This window comes from Pan paniscus, chromosome 1 (assembly GCF_029289425.2).
Source record: "Pan paniscus chromosome 1, NHGRI_mPanPan1-v2.0_pri, whole genome shotgun sequence".
In the NCBI taxonomy this organism is placed as follows: domain Eukaryota; kingdom Metazoa; phylum Chordata; class Mammalia; order Primates; family Hominidae; genus Pan; species Pan paniscus.
In genome coordinates this window covers 70,681,052-70,700,366 of record NC_073249.2, presented here as the reverse complement: position 1 = coordinate 70,700,366, position 19,315 = coordinate 70,681,052, and the positions used below count along the sequence as shown (strand labels likewise).

The 19,315-nt window shown below is 43.4% G+C and overlaps 1 protein-coding gene across 3 annotated transcripts in view; it reads left to right on the top strand.

Moving 5' to 3' along the window:
• Window positions 1–16,770, top strand: part of FAM20B (FAM20B glycosaminoglycan xylosylkinase) — a 53,586-nt gene extending 36,816 nt beyond the window's left edge. For all 3 annotated transcript variants that reach the window (XM_034941443.3, XM_034941439.4, XM_034941447.3), the window contains 4 exons: window positions 4,139–4,310; window positions 4,517–4,708; window positions 7,013–7,072; window positions 12,124–16,770. In XM_034941443.3, coding sequence (XP_034797334.2) covers window positions 4,139–4,310; window positions 4,517–4,708; window positions 7,013–7,072; window positions 12,124–12,355 — 656 coding nt within the window. In that variant the 3' untranslated portion in view covers window positions 12,356–16,770. The remainder of the gene's footprint in view (window positions 1–4,138; window positions 4,311–4,516; window positions 4,709–7,012; window positions 7,073–12,123) is intronic.
• Window positions 16,771–19,315: the final 2,545 nt, after the last annotated feature.

Here is a 19,315-nt window from a genome sequence, read left to right as displayed (position 1 = left end):
TTTCGTCTCTACTAAAAATATAAAAATTAGCCGGCCATGGTGGTGCACGTCTGTAATCCCAACTACTTGGGAGGCTGAGGCAGGAAAATCACTTGAACCCGGGAAGTGGAGGTTGCAGTGAGCTGAGATCATGCCACTGCACTCCAGCCTGGGAGACAGAGCAAGATTATGTCTCAAAAAAAAAAAATTCTGTGAAATTCAATGAAAAATTTTCTCGTCTGTCCAGTTCCTTCCCCTTTCTCCGAGTGGCAACCTTTAACTAGTAATTTCCTTATGTCTTTTTGTATGAAATATATATTTTTTTTATTTATCTCTACCATTTTATACAACATATGGCACACTTTGCATACTTCTGCATCTTACTCTTTTTACTTAATAGATTCTAGAAATCTGTATCACATCAAAAGAGCTTCATTGTTTTGTTGTTTCACACTGCAAAGTGTTCCATTATTTGGGTCTACCATAATTCATATAACCAGAATTTTATTGGACTTAAATGTTGTTCCAATATTTTGTTTTTACAACCAGTGTTGCCCAGAATTACCTTGTATATATGTCAGGGGTCCCCAACCCCTGGGCTGCGGAATAGTACCAGTCTGTGGCGTGGTAGGAACTGGGTTGCACAGCATGAGGTGAGGGGTGAGCGAGCATTACCGCCTCAGCACCAGCTCCTTGTCAGATCAGTGGCAGCATTATATTCTCATAGGAGCACAAGCCCTATTGTGAACTGCACATGTGAAGGATCTAGGCTGCACGTTCCTTATGAGAATCTAATACCTGATGATCTGACATGGAGCAGTTTCATCCTGAAACCATTCCCACCCAGTCCCCAACCCCTGTCTGTGGAAAATTGTCTTCCACTAAACCAGTCCCCAGTGCCAAAATGGTTGGGGACCACCCATATATATTATTTCACACATGAGCAAGTATTTCTAGAAATGGGAGTGCTAGGTCAAAAGGCACATGCATTTTAAGTTTTGATAGGTGTGGCCACATTATCCTATATAGATGTTTAACCAGTTTTTATTCCCATAGAAATATATGAGAGTGACTCTTTCTGCTAGCTTCACCAACAATATGTTATTAAACTTTTGGTTTTGTGTATTTCATATGAAGCATCTTTTTGTTTGAGAGCTATTTGTATTTTCTGTTAACTGTCTTTGCATATCCTTTGCTCATTTTCTGCTGTGTCATTGGTCTTACTGACGTATAGGAGTTCATCCCTAGGGCAGATAGTCTTTTGTGACATGAGATGTAAATACTCTTTCTCAAATTTTTTTTTTTTTTTTTTTGAGATGGAGTTTTGCTGTGTCACCCAGGCTGGAGTGCAGTGGCGCAATCTCAGCTTACTGCAACCTTTGCCTCTCAGGTTCCAGTGATCCTCTCGCCTCAGCCTTCCGAGTATTTGGAATTACAGGTGCACATCACTACTCCCAACTAATTTTGTATTTTTAGTAGAGACAGGGTTTTGCCATGTTGGCCAGGCTGGTCTCAAACTCCTGACCTCAAGTGATCAGGAGTTCACTTATTATGATAGTTGCCAAATGGTGATTTTTTTTTTGAAATGCTCTCTCTCAGCAGTATCACCAAGTGATGATTTTTGTATTTTTATTTTTTTGAGACAGAGTCTCACCCTGTCACCCAGGCTGGAGTGCAGTGGCACGATGATGGCCCACAGCAGCCTAATCTCCTGGTCTCAAGCAATCCTCCTACCTCAGCCTCCTGAGTAGCTTGGACTACAGGCATGAGTCACCATGCCTGGCTAATGTTTTTACTTTTATTTTTAGAGACAAGGTTTCATTGTGTTGTCCAGGCTGGTCTCGAATTCCTGGGCTCAAGTGATCCTTCTCCCTTGGCCTCCCAAAGTGCTGGGATTACAGATGTGAGCCACAGTTCCTGGCCATCAAATGATGATTTTTTTCATTCTATCGTTCCTTCTAGACCTATTAGTTGTCATTCTGTTGAAGGGTAGAACTCCCCTGCCTCCACACATTCATGTGCTTATTTATATCACCATGAACTCACTATGAGCTACAATTTATGACCATTATAATTATTTGGATGCTTAAACTGTTCCACATTTGGCCAGTGGGAACCTCTACAAACTAGTTCCTGTGTCATTTTGGAATGGTCCCATCATTCTCCAAGCACTTTCTTGCAACTGGCATAACACTGTGGTCCAGGATCATTAAAAGGAACCCTAGTTCCTTTTTTTTTTTGAGGTGGAGTTTTGCTCTGTCTCCCAGGCTGGAGTGCAGTGGCGCAATCTCGGCTTATTGCAACCTTTGCCTCTCAGGTTCCAGTGATCCTCCTGCCTCAGCCTTCCAAGTAGTTGGAATTACAGGTGCACACCACTACTCCTTAGTTCCTTTTAATGTGGTACTAAAATGGTATTTAGGAACTACCCTGTGGGCGCTAGGTGTGCTCATTACTTCCTGGGTCTCATTGTTTCCATGTTCTCTTGAAGGACAGAGGTGGGAAATATATGTATATGTGCACATATATATATGTATATGTGCGCATACATACACACAAGATACATCTGTATCTTTTTCTGTATCTGTGTGTATTAAAACCATCAATTCAGGCCTGGCGCAGTGGCTCACACCTGTAATCCCAGCACTCTGGGAGGCTGAGGTGGGTGGATCATGAGGTCAGGAGTTCTGAGACCAGCCTGTCCAATATGGTGAAACCCCATCTCTAATAAAAATACAAAAACTAGCTGGCATGGTGGTGGGCGCCTGTAGTCCCAGCTACTCGGGAGGCTGAGGCAGGAGAATTGCTTGAACCCGGGAGGCGGAGGTTTCAGTGAGCCAAGATCATGCCACTGCATTCTAGCCTGGGCAACAGAGCGAGACTCCATCTCAATAAAAGAAAAACAAAAAACAAACAAAAAAAAACACCCATCAATTCAAACTAGTATTTCCAATTCTAATTCACCACTGCAGGATTTATCCTGGCTTTCTCTCTTTCTGTATGTTTAACTCTCTTCTCCACTGGTGAGAAGCCTGGTTACTGTTACACTCAGTCTGTCTACTTATTTGCTCAACTTCCCCCCTTCCTCTATACCTACCCCTCTATGTAACCAAACTCTTGGCCACACTTGGCCTAGTACATGACCTCTTTTGCCCTCCCCTGGGCACTCTGGCCAAGATCTCAGCCCTAATGAAGAAGAGGAGGATGTTACTTTCCTTTAATTAAAGTGAGTTCAGGCCGGGCGCGGTAGCTCACACCTGTAATCCCAGCACTTTGGGAGGCTGAGGTAGGCGGATCACCTGAGGTCAGGAGTTTGAGACCAGCCTGACCAAATGGTGAAACCCTGTCTCACAAATACAAAAATTAGCCAAGCATGGTGGCATGTGCCTGTAATCCTAGCTACTCAGGAGGCTGAGACGGAAGAATTGCTTGAACCTGGGAGGCGGAGGTTGCAGTGAGCCAAGATCTTGCCACTGCACTCTAGCCTGGGCGACAGAGCAAGACTCAGTCTCAAATAAAAATAAAATAGTGAGTTTAGAGGCCAGACATGGTGGCTCATGCCTATAATCCCAGCATTTTGAGAGGCTGAAGTAAGAAGATCACTTGAGTCCAGGAGTTTGAGCCCAGCCAGGCCAACATGGCAAAACCCCATCTCTACCAGGAAAATACAAAAATTAGCTGGGCATGGAGGCATATACCTATAGTTCCAGCTACTCAGGAGGCTGAGATGGAAGGATGGCTTGAGCCCCAGAGGCAGAGGTTGCAGTGAGCTGAGATCACGCCACTGCACTCCAGCTTGGATGACAAAGCCAGACCCTGTCTCAAAACAACAACAACAACAAAAACAAAACAAACAAAAAGTGAATTTGAAGGATACTGGTGATGGTAGTTGACACCAGAGAGTGAGACTGGGTAGAAAGGACACAGGAGGCAAGGGCAACTTACTTTTGGGTGTATATCCTTTTGTACTTTTTAAATTTTTTTTACACTGTGTGCTTTTTTATTACCTATACAGGAAAATAAATGTTTGAAATATAGTAAACTCAGGGTCTTTGTTTTCACCATGCTTATTTACTTAGCTACTCTGTTCTATATTATTTGGGAGAGAATTTGGAGTCTTCGTTATTTCCTTAAGTGTATTTGGCTCCTTTCTGTCCTGTAGGAAACAATACTTGTTTTTATGGGAAGTGCTATTACTGCCGAGAAACAGAACCAGCTTGTGCTGATGGAGACATAATGGAGGGATCTGTCACACTTTGGCTTCCAGATGTGTGGCCTCTGCAGAAGCACCGTCACCCATGGGGCAGGACTTACCGAGAAGGCAAATTGGCCAGGTAAATGCTCCTATGAGCCATTACTTAATTCTCCCCTGTGCCTAGCCAGGTGCCAACTCTGTAAAGGAGCCAGCAGTTCTGTCCAAGAGTGAAAAGAACTGTGGAGTCAGGGGCAAACCGGTAGGTAGGAACTCTGTCTTCTCTTTGTGTGTAACAGTGCCAGGTACAGTGTTGTCACTCAGTGCTGTGATGCTGCTTGTCTCCAGGTGGGAGTATGATGAGAGCTACTGTGATGCTGTGAAGAAAACGTCCCCTTATGACTCTGGCCCGCGCCTCTTGGACATCATTGACACAGCTGTCTTTGATTACCTGATTGGCAATGCTGACCGCCATCACTATGAGAGCTTTCAAGATGATGAAGGCGCTAGTATGCTCATCCTTCTTGATAATGCCAAAAGGTGAGACCAGCAGGACTGTCCTTGTCAGGGAGGGGTTTCTGTATATGAAAGAAGGGCATTTTCCAGAGCATCCTGGAGAATATCCAGAATGCAGTGGATAGGCAATATCCTTCTTTTTTCCACTTGGAGTCTTTGCTATTGGTACCTGTCCTTCTCTCCACTCTCAGGGATCTCAGTACTTCAAAAAATGGAAAAGTGGTTCTTCCAAGGAGTCTAAGACTCTATGAGCCTCTTCTCAGACAACTGGAAAACCAGGGTCATTCATTTGTTACTACCTACATCGTTCTTTCTTGGCTATGATATTTGGTGTTTAGAAGCTTGAGAAATAGAGATGTAATAGAGTGTGGAATTTGTCATTAAATTTATTCTATCCAAAGGTTCCTGCAATTAAAAAATTAATTTATTTGATAGGATGTTTTGCTATTTTTATGTTTGTCTAGGTCCATACTTTTGCTGTCATGGGAAGAAGAGCTGTGGCCTAGTGTGGATTTTATATATAACAACAAGTTACTTTTATCTTGAATAAAAAAAGTTTATTCATTTTGAATAAATAGAATGTCCTTATTTTTTTAGGCCTGAGCTATTTGGAGAGCACATTGTATGTCCATTTCATATTCTGCATTCTCTGTGGTGGCCAGTTTAGTGCCACACTTTTTTTTTTTTAAGTTTTTTTGAGACGGAGTTTTGCTCTGTTGCCCAGGCTGGAGTGCGGTGGCACAATCTCAGCTCACTGCAACTTCTGTCTCCTGGGTTCAAGCGATTCTCCACCCTCAGCCTCCTGAGTAGCTGGGACTACAGGCACTCGCTAATTTTGTATTTTTAGTAGAGACAGGGTTTCGCCATTTTGGCCAGGCTGGTCTTGAACTCCTGACCTCAAGTGCTCTGCCCGCCTCGACCTCTCAAAGTGCTGGGATTACAGGTGTAGTGCCACACTTTTAGTTGCATTTAATAAATATTTACTAAATAGAACGCTTCCTTGGAGTACAGAATTTTCCAGGCCCTAGGTCACTACTGTTAACATTGGTTGTTGGAAATAAGCTAAGACATGGCTCCTCAGCAAAGAGTGCTTGGGCAGCATTTGCTAATGATGCCACCATCTTATACTGAACACCAGGCGCCTCATGCTTTGTGAAAGATGGTGATGGCCACAGAAAATGAAAAACCAGCAAACACTGCCTCTCCCTCTACCCCATTACAGCAAAGCACATAGCACTCATCCTGTGATACACATGATACTTGATATTTGGTGTATATCAAAATAGTTGCTTTGTCCACTCGGGCCGCTATAACCAAATCCCTTAGACTGGGTAATTCATAAGCATCAGGAATGTATTGCTTACAGTTTTGGAGGCTGGGAACTCTAAGATGAAGGTGCCAGCAGATTCAGTGTCTGGTGAGGGCCTGTTCCTCAGATGGTGCCTTCTATGTGTCCTCATATGGCAGAAGAGGTAAACACGCTCCCTCTGGCCTCATTTATAAGGGCACTAATCCCGTTCATGTGGGCTCTTCCCTTGTAACTTAATCATCTCCCAAAGGCCCTACTTCTTAATACTGTTGGACTGTTGTACCAGGGATTACGAATTTGAGGGGGACACAAACATTCAGACCATAGCAGTTGCCTTTGCCTTGAATTACTGGAGGACCTACTCTGTACTAAGGGCTACCAGACTCTAGCTATTAAGGTGAGCCTCTGGAAAGATTGAAAGGTTGACAGTTTTCCAGAATCAGTTCTCCTTTTCTAACTCTGAATTGCTGCTAAGGTAATTTTTGCATCTGCTGTGAATCAGTTTCCTCAGCCTGTGTGAACAGTTTTTCCAATTTGAATCTGTACATATACTTACTTGTAGGGAATAGGATATTGCTAATTTGGGAGTAGAATAAGTGTGACTTCTTTTTACAAGTAATGGTCATCTGCTTGTTTGTGGGAATCTAATATAAATGGCTTTTATTTCTCTCTGGTCCTTAAAACCTTTGCAGGCTTAGGGGTCTTCAAGTTCTCCCTTTGGTCTGTGAACTCCGCACTGTGTTTACCATAGTTATGCTCCAGCACCTTGTGATATCTTGGCAGGAAAATGTCCCTTGTAAATGAGTATATTTGTTGTCAGATATTTTAGTACAGGCTGTTAGGGATCCTGTGTCTAATTGGTCATGCCCCGCTTGTTTTCAATTTAAGTGATTTGAGCTGCTGGAGCGTGAAATTATCTAGGATCACATTTGAGTTTCATATAGAATTTGCTATTGCTTTGATGCTAAGAAGAGAACAGTACTTCCACCTAATTCACTAAGTTTTAATTTAATTTTCAGCTTTGGGAACCCCTCGCTGGATGAAAGAAGCATTCTTGCCCCTCTCTATCAGTGTTGCATGTAAGTTATGCACAGCAAATACATGTGCCTGCATTGCCTTCTTTTCCAGGCTCAGGTAACAGTACATCCATTTTCTTGGCCCTCAAACTTTCTGATACCTGAGCAGTGCTTTTCATACTTTTCCAACCTAGAACCTCTGGACATCCTGAAATGGGATATCAGGGAAAGGTGAAGGCAGATAACCCAAAGCTCAGAATTCATCTCAAATTTTGTATGAATAGAAGATTGTATGTATACAGTAATACATGTTTGGTTTAATAGCAGAATATAATCACCCACACTCCCCACCCCACTGCCAAAAAAAAAAAAAGGAGTAAGATCTGTATGCCTGGTTACTACACCTGGTTACCTTGTGGTTTTAAGTCCTCTCACTCACCCATCACATACCACCTGGGGTTTACATATTTCAGTTTGAAATTGTCTAAACCAAAAGTAACTTTTTCCATAAATAATAATTTATTTTGGCCAGGCACAGTGGCTCACTCCTGTAATCCCAGCAATTTGGGAGGCCAAGGTGGGTGGATCACCTGAGGTCAGGAGTTCGAGACCAGCCTGGCCAACATGGCGAAACCCCGTCTCTATTAATAATACAAAAATGAGCCGGGCATGGTGGCAGGCACCAGTATTCCAGCTACTTAGGAGGTTGAGACAGGAGAATTGCTTGAACCTGGAAGGCGGAGGTTGCAGTGAGCCGAGATTGTGCCATTGCACTCCATTCTGGGTGACAGAGTGAGACTCTGTCTCAAAAAAAATAAAAAATAAATAATAATTGGTTTTTTAAAAAAAAACTATATTAGAGAACAGAGAAATTGAAAAATGAGTCAAGAAAATGAGATAAAGTCTAAGCTCTAAGAAGCTTCTTTTCATCATTCCTGAAATAATTTTATTTTACTATTTTATTTTTTATTTTATTATTTTTTTGAGACAGGGTCTGCATCTGTCACCCAGGTAGGAGTGTGGTGGTGCGATCTCAGCTCACCGCAATCTCTGCCTCTCGGGTTTAAGCAATTCTTGTGCCTCAGCCTCCCGAGTAGCTGGGACTACAGGCACCTGCCACCAAACCCAGCTAATTTTTGTATTTGCAGTAGAGACGGGTTTCACTATGTTGGCCAGGCTGGTGTCGAACTATTGACTTCAAGTGATCCGCCTGCCTCAGCCTCCCAAAGTGCTAGGATTACAGGCGTCAGCCACCGCGCCCGACCATCCTGGTGTAATTTTAGAGCACGCACATCAAGAATTAGCTGGGATCCACCTTGCTTGGCTACACAGAAAAACAAGTTCAAGAGCACCATTTAATACTGGTCAGCTCCCAGCAACATCATATCACATAAGACTGCCATAGCAACTGGTCTCTTTATCTTCTTTCTTTTTTTAAATGACAACAAAATTCTGTAGAAAGTAACAGTTTACCCAGGCAGTCCTTCATTGTCTTTATTAATGATAGGAAGCAGTGATATATACAATCAAGAATTGTGTGTTTGTCTTTGAAGATGTTTTTGTGGTAGTAGTTTTATCAGTCTGGTTCAATCAGGAGATAGCAAAGACATAGTGTGTTAAACAGAGGTGTTTAATATAAAGAATTTTTTTTTTTTTGGAGATGGAGTCTTGCTCTGTCACCCAGGCTAGAGTACAGTGGCGTGATCTCGGCTCACTGCAGCCTCCACCTCCCATGTTCAAGCGATTCTCCTGCGTCAGCCTCCCAAGTAGTTGGGATTACAGGCGCCCCTCACTGCATCTGGTTAATTTTTGTATTTTTAGTAGAGACGGGGTTTCACCATATTGGCCAGGCTGGTCTAGAACTCCTGACCTTGTGATCTGCCTGCCTCGGCCTCCCAAACTACTGGCATTACAGGCGTGAGCCACTGCGCCTGACCCAATATAAAGAATTATTAAATTCCAATAGCAGGAGTGACTATAAAAGGGCTGAGGGAGAGTACCCAAGGAAGGACAAACTTGGAAGGGGATCCCCTCCCAATGACTGGAGTTTGGACTTCAGTGGAGAAGGTTTAGCTCAGCCCACCAGATAGCAGAGAAGTTTGCTAGTTTGCAGGTGCTGAGCAAGCCAGAAGCAACTCTCCAGAGTGCAGGCGGGGTGTACATTCAAGCCACAGCTGGTGTCATGACATGCAGAAGGAGAGAGAGAATCCAGTAGAAACCTTCTGTGCTGCAAGTGAGGCACACACGTGGGCCTTCAGAGGGAATTGGGGCCAGGGTGAGCAGATGGCCTTCAAAGCTCTGGTTTCCATGTTGAGAGGGCCTCGGGAGAGTTATCCCCAGGCCAGGCTAAGGCTTCAGGTCACCAAGGACCCACACCTTCTGGGAGTGTGGCTAGACAGGTCTTCAGTGGATGACCTCTCTGCCTCCCCAACACCACCATTGACCCACAGAAGCATTTGGAGAGCCCCTTCACCCTGCAGTGTCCCCCTAGCGCCCTCTAGTGAGAATGCTTTAGGGGAAAGATGCTTAAAGGAATCCCATCCGTCGTAGCAGAGCACATTTTGTTTTTGTTTTTGTTTTGTTTTGTTTTTTGAGATGGAGTCTCGCTCTGTCGCCCAGGCTGGAGTGTAGTGGCACGATCTCGGCTCACTGCAACCGCTGTCTCCCGGGTTCAGGCGATTCTCCTGCCTCAGCCTTCTGAATAGCTGGGATTACAGGCACCCGCCACCACGCCCAGCTAATTTTTTGTATTTTTAGTAGAGATAGGGTTTCAACATGTTGGTGGGGCTGGTCTCGAACTCCTGACCTCAGGTGATCCGTCCGCCTTGGCCTCCCAAAGTGCTGGGATTACAGGCATGAGCCACCGTGCCTGGCCAGCAGAGCATATTTTGAAGAGTGAATTTGGATCTGAGAGGAAGTAACATAATAACTTAGTCTCACAGAGGAAGCTCTGATGCTCTGGGCATTTGTAATATATTTAAGAATAAAAATAACTGTACTCCGTCTGTGCCTGTTTGTCCCTTCCATGCATGCTTTATGCAGCAGTCTTTCTTACCTTTTAAATTGCTGCACAACAGGCTGCCTTTTACAGAATCAGACATTTCTGCATACCTAGTAATTCCTCCTTTACCCACAGAGAGCTAAGAACTTTTCTTCTCAGATTTTAAATAAAAGATATGCTATAGTTGGTGTCTTAGTTCGTTTTGTGCTGCTGTAACAGGATACCACAGACTGGGTAATTTATTTTATTTTATTTTATCTTATTTTGAGATGGAGTCTCGCTCTGTTGCCCAGGCTGGAGTGCAGTGGCGCGATCTTGGCTCACTGCAACCTCCGCCTCCCAGGTTCAAGTGATTCTCATGTCTCAGCCTCCCAAGTAGCTGGGATTACAGGCATGTACCACCATGCCCGGGTAATTTTTGTATTTTTAGGAGAGATGGGGTTTCACCATGTTGCCTAGGCTGGTCTCGAACTCCTGACTTCAAGTGATCTGCCCCCTTGGGCCTCCCAGAGTGCTGGGATTACAGGCATGAGCCACCATACCTGGCCAGACTGTGTAATTTATAATGAACAGAAATTTATTGGTTCACAGTTCTGGAGGCTAGAACGTTAAATATCAAGGTGCCAGCATCTGACAAGGGACTTATTGCTGTGTCATCATGTCACATGGCAGAAGGCAAAAGGGCAAAGAGAGAGGGCAACAAGGGGCTGAACTCGCCTTTTTTTTTTTTTTTTTTTTTTGAGATGGAGTCTTGCTCTTTTGCCCAGGCTGGAGTGCAGTGGCACAATCTTGGCTCACTGCAACCTCCACCTCCCGGGTTCAAGTGATTCTCGTGCCTCAGCCTCCCAAGTAGCTGGGATTACAGGCACCTGCCACCACGCCCAGCTAATTTTTGTATTTTTAGTAGAGACGGGGTTTTACCATGTTGGCCAGCCTGGTCTTGAACTCCCAACCTGAGGGCCCACCTCGGCCTCCCAAAGTGTTGGGATTACAGGTGTGAGCCACCGCTCCTGGCCTTGAACTTGCCTTTTAATAACAGCATTAGTTCCACCCATGAGGGCAGAGCACTCATGGCCTAACGACCTCTTAAAAGACTCTACCTTGATACTGTTACAATGGCAATTTCAACATGTATTTTGGAGGGGACAGACATTCAAACGGTAACAGTTGGTGAAATAAGGCAGATAGGTATCCTTAAAATAATTTTTTCCGCCAGGCGCGGTGGCTCACGCCTGTAATCCCAGCACTTTGGGAGGCCGAGGCGGGCGGATCACGAGGTCAGGAGATCGAGACCATCCTGGTTAACACGGTGAAACCCCGTCTCTACTAAAAAATACAAAAAAATTAGCCGGGCGTGGTGGCGGGTGCCTGTAGTCCCAGCTACTCAGGAGGCTGAGGCAGGAGAATGGCGTGAACCCGGGAGGCAGAGCTTGCAGTGAGCCGAGATCTCACCACTACACTCCAGCCTGGGCGACAGAGCAAGACTCTGTCTCAAAAAAATAATAATAATAATAATTTTTTCCCAGTAGAAATTGTTTTAGACTTCAGAAACACATGAGGAAGAAGGAAGTTTATAGTACCCATTAACGTCTTAAGGATTAACGTCTAAGGATCCTCTTGTTAACACTGTAGTGTACTTCATTCCAATCCATGTATGTGTATTTTGTTTTCCTACAGATTTGAAGTGAAACAGGTTTTTCCTCCAACCTTTTCCCCCCACCCAGCATCATATCATAGGCATTTTCCCATTCCACTAAATTTTCAAAATTGTTTTTAACAGCTGCATGGTACTCCTTTCAATGGATGAACCATAATTTAACTATTTCCCAGTCGTTGGACATTCAGATTGTTCAACATTTTTCCTGTTATAAACAGCACTGCAGTGAACATGTGTGTAAATCTCTGTATATATATCTCTGATTAGTTACACAGAAACAATATCAAAACATGGTAATGTGGCTTACTCATTATGTAGGGGTAATTCTAAAGCAAAAATTATTTAGTTAAAGGATTTTACCTAATTATTTTTTCACTTTTGTCTGCCTAGCAGGCTTTCAACTCTGTTTGATAATGAGAGGTTTTATGTACCTTGTTCTATAACGTTTTCTTCCAGCATTCGGGTGTCTACCTGGAACAGACTGAACTACCTAAAGAATGGTATGCTAAAGTCTGCCTTAAAATCTGCCATGTCCCATGACCCCATCTCCCCAGTGCTCTCTGATCCTCATCTGGACGCCGTGGACCAGCGGCTCCTGAGTGTCCTGGCCACCGTGAAGCAGTGCACCGACCAGTTTGGGATGGACACAGTACTGGTGGAAGACAGGATGCCTCTCTCACACTTGTAATTCTAGACACAAAATAAGTGAACTTCTTTTTACAAAGATAGAGAAACAGCACAATCAATTCCAAATGGTATGAGATGGATTGGAAGTGGCCAGCAGCAAGTTCTGGTGATGGGACAGGGTGGCCTTGGATGTCTTTGGTATTTTCTGTAGTAGAAACTAAAGCAAAGACCACAAGTTTCAGAGCATGGAGACATTCCTGCTGAATCGCCTTCTCACCTCCTCGGCAATTGCTCATTCTAGCGTTGGGCATCATAGTTGGTCAGTCTTAATTCCCATGCCAAAGGACAAACAGGTGTGACATTTGGATAGATGAATACTGGGATTGGCTCTGGAGCATGTGTTTTGAGTTGAACCTTGCAGTCCTTTCTCCACGCCCGTGGATTTTGTGGAAACACTTTGCAATCTCTTTGTCTTTTTTTTTACCAGAACTAGTTACATTGGAATGCTTACTGTCCTACAGAGTGGCAGCAAATAAAACCTTGCATTCCATCAAGCCAAAATAGCACACTCTGTTAGAGGAGATACATGTTTAAGATAGAATTGGAGGGAAGGACAAAAACAGAAAAATGTTTGGGCTTTTAAGCCATTGGGTAGTATTGTTTTGATGATCTTAGAGGAGGGAAGAAGAGAGAGAGACCCAATGGTAGAACCAGAATCAGGGAGATGACTGAACTATTGAAAAACAAGTTCCCTTGTATTTAGGATCTTAAGGTGTATAAAAAGCAAACATGACTTTGCACCTAAGTAAATTCTGCATTCTCATAGTTGTGTCCCAATTAACCAAAAAGTTGTCTCTAGAGAAAATACTATTACAATCTAAGCATGATTCTCTGTGGAGACTAATTTTTTCCCCTTTTGCCAAAAGCAGTCCTTCCCAAATTAACAAAGCAAACTGAAATAATACCTTGAATAACAGGTTGCCTGTGGTCTCTGTCATCCTCATTTCTCTTCTGAAATGAATTTCCACCTCTGCCTTTAAGGCATTTTTGTCACTGAAGCTGCTGTTCCCAAGAGATCGGCAACCTTTTTGTCCCTTTCTCATAAGAAAGGGACACTCCTACAGGTGAGAGTGTATACCTTACTCTCTCAGATAAGTGGCTGGACTTATCTTGTGATTTGGGGCCATGGAAGATTGGAAACAAAGATTTTAAGCCTTCTTCTTTTTTTCTTTTTTCTTTTTTTTTTTTGAGACCAAGTCTCTGTTGCCCAGGCTGGAGTGCAGTGGCACGATCTTGGCTCACTGCAACCTCCGCCTCCCAGGTTCAAGCGATTCTCTTGCCTCAGCCTCCAGAGTAGCTGGGATTACAGGCGCCCGCCATCGTGCCCAGCTAATTTTTATATTTTTAGTGGAGACAGGGTTTCGGGTTTCACCATGTTGGCCAGGTTGATCTTGGACTCCTGACCCCAGGTGATCCACCTGCCTCAGCCTTCCAAAGTGCTGGGATTACAGGCATGAGCCACCGTGCCCGGCCAAGATTTTAAGCCCTTCTGAGCCTTGAAATTGAGGAGTTTAAAAGGAAGAGCCTTAAGATTTTGATTTATGTCAAATCCTAATTCTATCATTCAGTCTTGTTTGGAGTTCTGAACCCATGATGTTGTATTATGCTTCTTTCTCCTCTTAGCACTCTCAAATTTCAGGTTTGTAAAACACAGTTTTTGTTTTGTGTTCTGGCAAAGTGATCTCAACATGTAAGTAGTTGCAGTAAAACACAGGGGCAAAGGAAGACAGGCCTGATGTGCCCACTCATCTATGGACTCAGAGCTGTGTGCTTTGCTCCTGCATCTTGTTGAGGTGCTGTTCCAGCTTTGCATTTCTGTCAAGCAGAGGCGAATATATAAACAGTGTGGTTGAATACATTTAATGCCAGCCATTGGAAACTAGTTTTAGGCAACCACTCTCAAAAACAGCTTTAGAATTTATGCCCAGTTTTCTTGCATTGAAAGATAACTGAGTAATAACCTGTAACTATTTTTAAATGGCATGAAATTAGGAAACTTTTGTACATTTTATATACATTTTGAGATGAAGAGAACAATGGGCTGAGTTATAAAAAGCGTGTATTGAATTTAAGAAGACAGACTAGCACAAAACACAGAATTCGTGGTAACCAAAGGAGGCATTGATTTCAGTTTTAAGGCTACTCAGTGTTGTGTGTCCAGGGAAATTCACAGCTCAGTATGAGAATACCTTGGTTAGTGCTCACCCACAAGCTTCCAGGAGCCAGCTGGGAGGAGACAATAGGAAGAGATGTCAGCTCTGCTCTCCCTGTAAATGTTAGTTGAACTAAGTTATGGATTTGTGGTCTTTCAAATACATGACGCCTTTAGTATGCCACACTGAAATGAATAAGAAGTCTTCTGAAACTGGGAACTTCATAACATTGAAGGCAGAAGATTCTGCTAAGGAAAAAAGCAGGCAGGAAAGAAAATGTCTCATCCTTTCTTGAAAGCATTTGCAGAAAATATATCATTTCATTTTATTCCCATCTGTTTTCAAACTCGTGATCTTAAAAGGCATTCTGATGATAAATTTAGAATTTTCATCTATAAAATTTAGAACTCTAATCCATAAAGTTAGAATTGAGCTAATAGAGTGGTATGACATGGCACTAAAAATATAAATTTTTGTTCTAAGGATTGGAGTAAGCTGGAAAAGTATGTTTAGTCAAATCTTGGAGAAAACCAACCATAAACTTACAGCTCTAAAATTCAGAAAGCCCTAAAATTTCAAACACTGTTTGAAAGAAGAGGTGGGGGCCGGGTGCCGTGGCTCATGCCTGTCATCCCAGCATTTGGGAGGCTGAGGCGGGCAGATCACCTGAGGCCAGGAGTTCGAGACCAGCCTGGCTGGCTAGCATGGTGAGACCGTCTCTACTAAAAATGCAAAAATTAACAGGGCACGGTGGCATGCGCCTGTAGTCCCAGCTACTCGGGAGGCTGAGGCAGGAGAATCACTTGAATCCAGGAGGCGAAGGTTGCAGTGAGCTGAGATTGTGCTGCTGCACTCCAGCCTGGGAGACAGAGCGAGACTCTGTCTTAAAAAAAAAAAAGGAGGTGAATTTTTTTTTAAGTTTTGTAACACTGTCCTACTTTATTTATTAGAATCTAAGGCTGTTACAATCAAGTCGTTGCAGGGTTTGGATCAGCTGTAAGTTAGGTATGCCTACCAAACATCCAAAGGTAGATGTGGAGACATTTTAATACTACAAAACTAGGGAAATCAGAACTCATGGCCATTTCCTGCCCTCCTCCCACTTGTTAAAACATGTTTATTGTAAAGTTTGAATGGATAAATTTGAGTATAAAGGTTTTGTTATAAAACTGTTCTTTAGTGTGAGGCTGCATTGTGGGTTTGGGGGAAATGTAAATAATTTTCTGTGTAAAACAAATTCATAGGATCTGATTTGCTCAGAGTATTATTCAAGAATGTATTAATAAGGCATTGCCCCCTGTTTGCACTCAGGGTTAATATGTCAAATGAAATTTAAGAAGGAAATGGAAGAATTCAGGTACATTAATTGCATATTATTTTGGGAAAGATGAGTCCTATACGTGGCAATTTTTCAATGTCACCCGAAGCCAGCATTATCTTCCAAAGAAATTGATCTTTTTTTTCTAAAAAAAAAAAAATGCTTTTGCCTTCCCTTCCCTTCCCATCCGCCATATTTCTTCAGCCTTTCTTCTCGATCACCCGTGTATTCTTTGACCAGTAAATGACCACACCTCAATGACGGTAAAACAGCATCATCAGTAAGCTATCTTATATGCCTCATCCTGTGAGTTTGAGCTTCAGGAAACATGAGTAAAAGTATATGTAATGTATATAGTCGTATATGTATTCTAGCAAGAAAAACATATTTATTTTGACAAAGGGGAACACTGACTTTCTGAAGGATTCAGAAAGAACCTTAGTGAAAGGTTCTCAGTCTCTGAGAGTGGACCCTAATTAACATAAAGACCATTCATCAGCAAATAACTACTGAGCAACTCTAGTGTGCCAGCACAGGCCAGACATACTAGTGAGCCAGGCACATCTGGCCTTGGGAGACTCATCCTACAGGGGAAGGCCAGTTTTTTTCCCTTCAATTCCTCAAGTCTGGGTGGTGACAAGGTAGGGGCTAGGTACTGGACTACCACAGGTTTTTAGGAACTAAGGTGTTTCTCATAAACACAAAATGTTGGGTGAAACTGGGAACAACTTACTCAGAAGCTAATTTATTTGCTTAAATGGAAAGTGTGGGAGCCACTACCCTCTCTTATGATCTGCCAAGGATTTCCTCTCAGAGCTGTTGCACAGACAGAGATTGTACTTGGTAAGATACCAAACAAGACAGATATGGATCTAAATTTCTAATGTGTTCTATGGGTTTCAATTCTGAAAAAAGAAAATGAATAAAGATTTTAATAAATATTGATATCTGATCTTTTCCTCTTCTTTCCCCCTTCAGGATATTTCCAGTGGTTCCTATTTCAGTTCCCTTCCTGTTAGGGGACAGAAGAAGATTACATCTTTTGTGACCACTTAAACTTCCACAGGGATTGTTTCACAGTACCTGGTGGATTAGACCTTTAAATTTCCTCACCAGTCTTCAAACGGCTCATACTAGATTGTAACTATACCAAAATTTTCCATGGGATCATTCTTAGGTGCTTTTTGTATATTTAATAGTTAACTCCATTTTTGCAGCTTCCTTAGAGGTAAAGAATTATGAATCCTGAAGAACTTGTCAGCACACTACAAAAAAGGCAGGAAGAGAAGGCCAGTTGCCCTAGTAGTACTTCTTAGGACACCTAGATTTTTAACTTTTGAAATAGAATCCAGCATCATAAACCTCAACCAGGTAACTGAGCAAAGCTCTTAAGATTTTTATTGGGCCAGGCACCATGGCTCACGTCTGTAATCCCGGCACTTTGGGAGGCCAAGGCCCGTGGGTCACCTGAGGTCGGGAGTTTGAGACCAGCCTGGCCAACATGGTGAAACCCCTTCTCTACTAAAAATACAAAATTAGCCGGCTTGGTGCATGCCTGTAATCCCAGCTACTCTGGGGAGGCTGAGGCAGGAGAATCGCTTGAACCCGGGAGGCGGAGAGCTGGGATTGCGCCATTGCACTCCAGCCTGGGCAACAAGAGTGAAACACAGTCTCAAAAAAAGAAAAAAAAAAAAAATAGCTGGGCGTGGTGGCAAGCGCCTGTAATCCCAGCTACTCAGAGGCTGAGGCAGGAAAATTGCTTGAACCCAGCAGGCGGAGGTTGCAGTGAGCTGAGATCGTGCCATTGCACTCCAGCCTGGGCGACGAGCGAAACTCTGTCTCAAAAAAAAACAAAAAAAAACTATTTTATTTGCAGCATATTTGTGCTAGTTTTTGTCATTTGTACGTGAATACATGTGGGAGGCTAGCAGAGCCTGGTCTGTGTATCTCACTGACTCACCACATACAAATTCTTTTCCAGGCTAGAGTTCAGGATTCATTTGCTTCTCAAGCATATCAGAACGACTGGTATTAGAGTTTGAAAAAGGTAGCTGGGAGTAGGGAGGGCGGGGCTCTGTTACTGGGTAATTTTACCTAGTATGTTTGCTTATAAGACTGATTTTTAGCAGTCGTCATTTTGTAAAATAGATAGGAATGGTCATAGCCACTGGATTTCCATGGGTAGGGTTTTGTAAGGTAAGTTGCAGTATAAGCCCCAAGGAATAATGGTATTAAATCACAATTTGTGAGATATTTGGTCTGTCATCAGTAGATCTCTGGGCCATTGTGCTGCAAGCTGTGGTATACCACTAAGATGATAGTGACTGTCTTCCCTCAAAGAGCCTGCAGTCTAGACCTGGCAGAAAAAAAAAAAACTGCTTGTGAGGCACCAAGTCCCTCAGGAATTATATAAATTAATTGCAGTGAGAATAAGAAACGGGAGAGGATCATGGGGGTGGGGATTGGGAGGGATTGGGTTAGGCAGTACCTACATTGAAAAAGTGGAGATTGATCCAGGCTTGACGAGAGGTGTGTATAGAACCCCTGACTCCGGAAATGCAGAACTATTTGCTTAGTGGATACAGGGCCTTCTGGGCCTGTATTTTCAGTATCTGGGTCACCAGAAATATCGCTTCAGGGGTTTCTCATTGTTCTAGGAAATGTTTGTGTGCCCTGTCTCTTGAGGACATTCTCAGTCCACCTCAAGTGCTGCATAGATGTTAAAGGAACATAGATGAGCTGGGAAACATTCCTGTAATGTTTCTCATGCAGGGTTATTTAAATATGGAGACTTGTGTTTGTTTTGTTTTTGAGACCAAATCTCACTGCAGTGCCCAGGCTAGAGTGCAATGGCGCGATCTTAGCTCACTGCAACCTCCGCTTCCCAGGTTCAAGCAATTCGCCTGCCTCAGCCTCCCGAGTAGCCAGGACTACAGGCGCATGCCACCACGCCCGGCTAATTTTTGTATTTTTAGTAGAGACGGGGTTTCTCCATATTGGCCAGGCTGATTGGTCTCAAACACTTGACCTCAAGTGATCCACCCGCCTTGGCCTCCCAAAATGCTGGGATTACAGGCGTGAGCCACCGTCCCAGGCGGAGACTTGCTTTTGACCCAGTGTTTCCAAGGCAAATGGTTCTGACTGCCTTCAGTGGGGTTGGGAAGATGTCTGTTGTAAAGCTAGGTCATACTCAGATGACATCAATAAAGGTGTTGTGTGCCAATTTTGCCTTAGGCTTTTTTTTTTTTTTTGGTTTGACAGTCTTGCTCTGACGCAGGCTGGAGTACAATGGCACAATCATCGCTCATTGGCAGCCTCGAACTCCTGAGCTCAAGTGATCCTCCTCCCTCAGCCTCTCAAGTAGCTAGGATTATAGGCGCGCACCACCACACGCAGCTTATTTTTTATTTTTATTTTTGGTAGAGACAAGGGGTCTAGCCTTATTGCCCAGGCTGGTCTGAAACTCTGGCTTCAAGCGACCCTCCTGCCT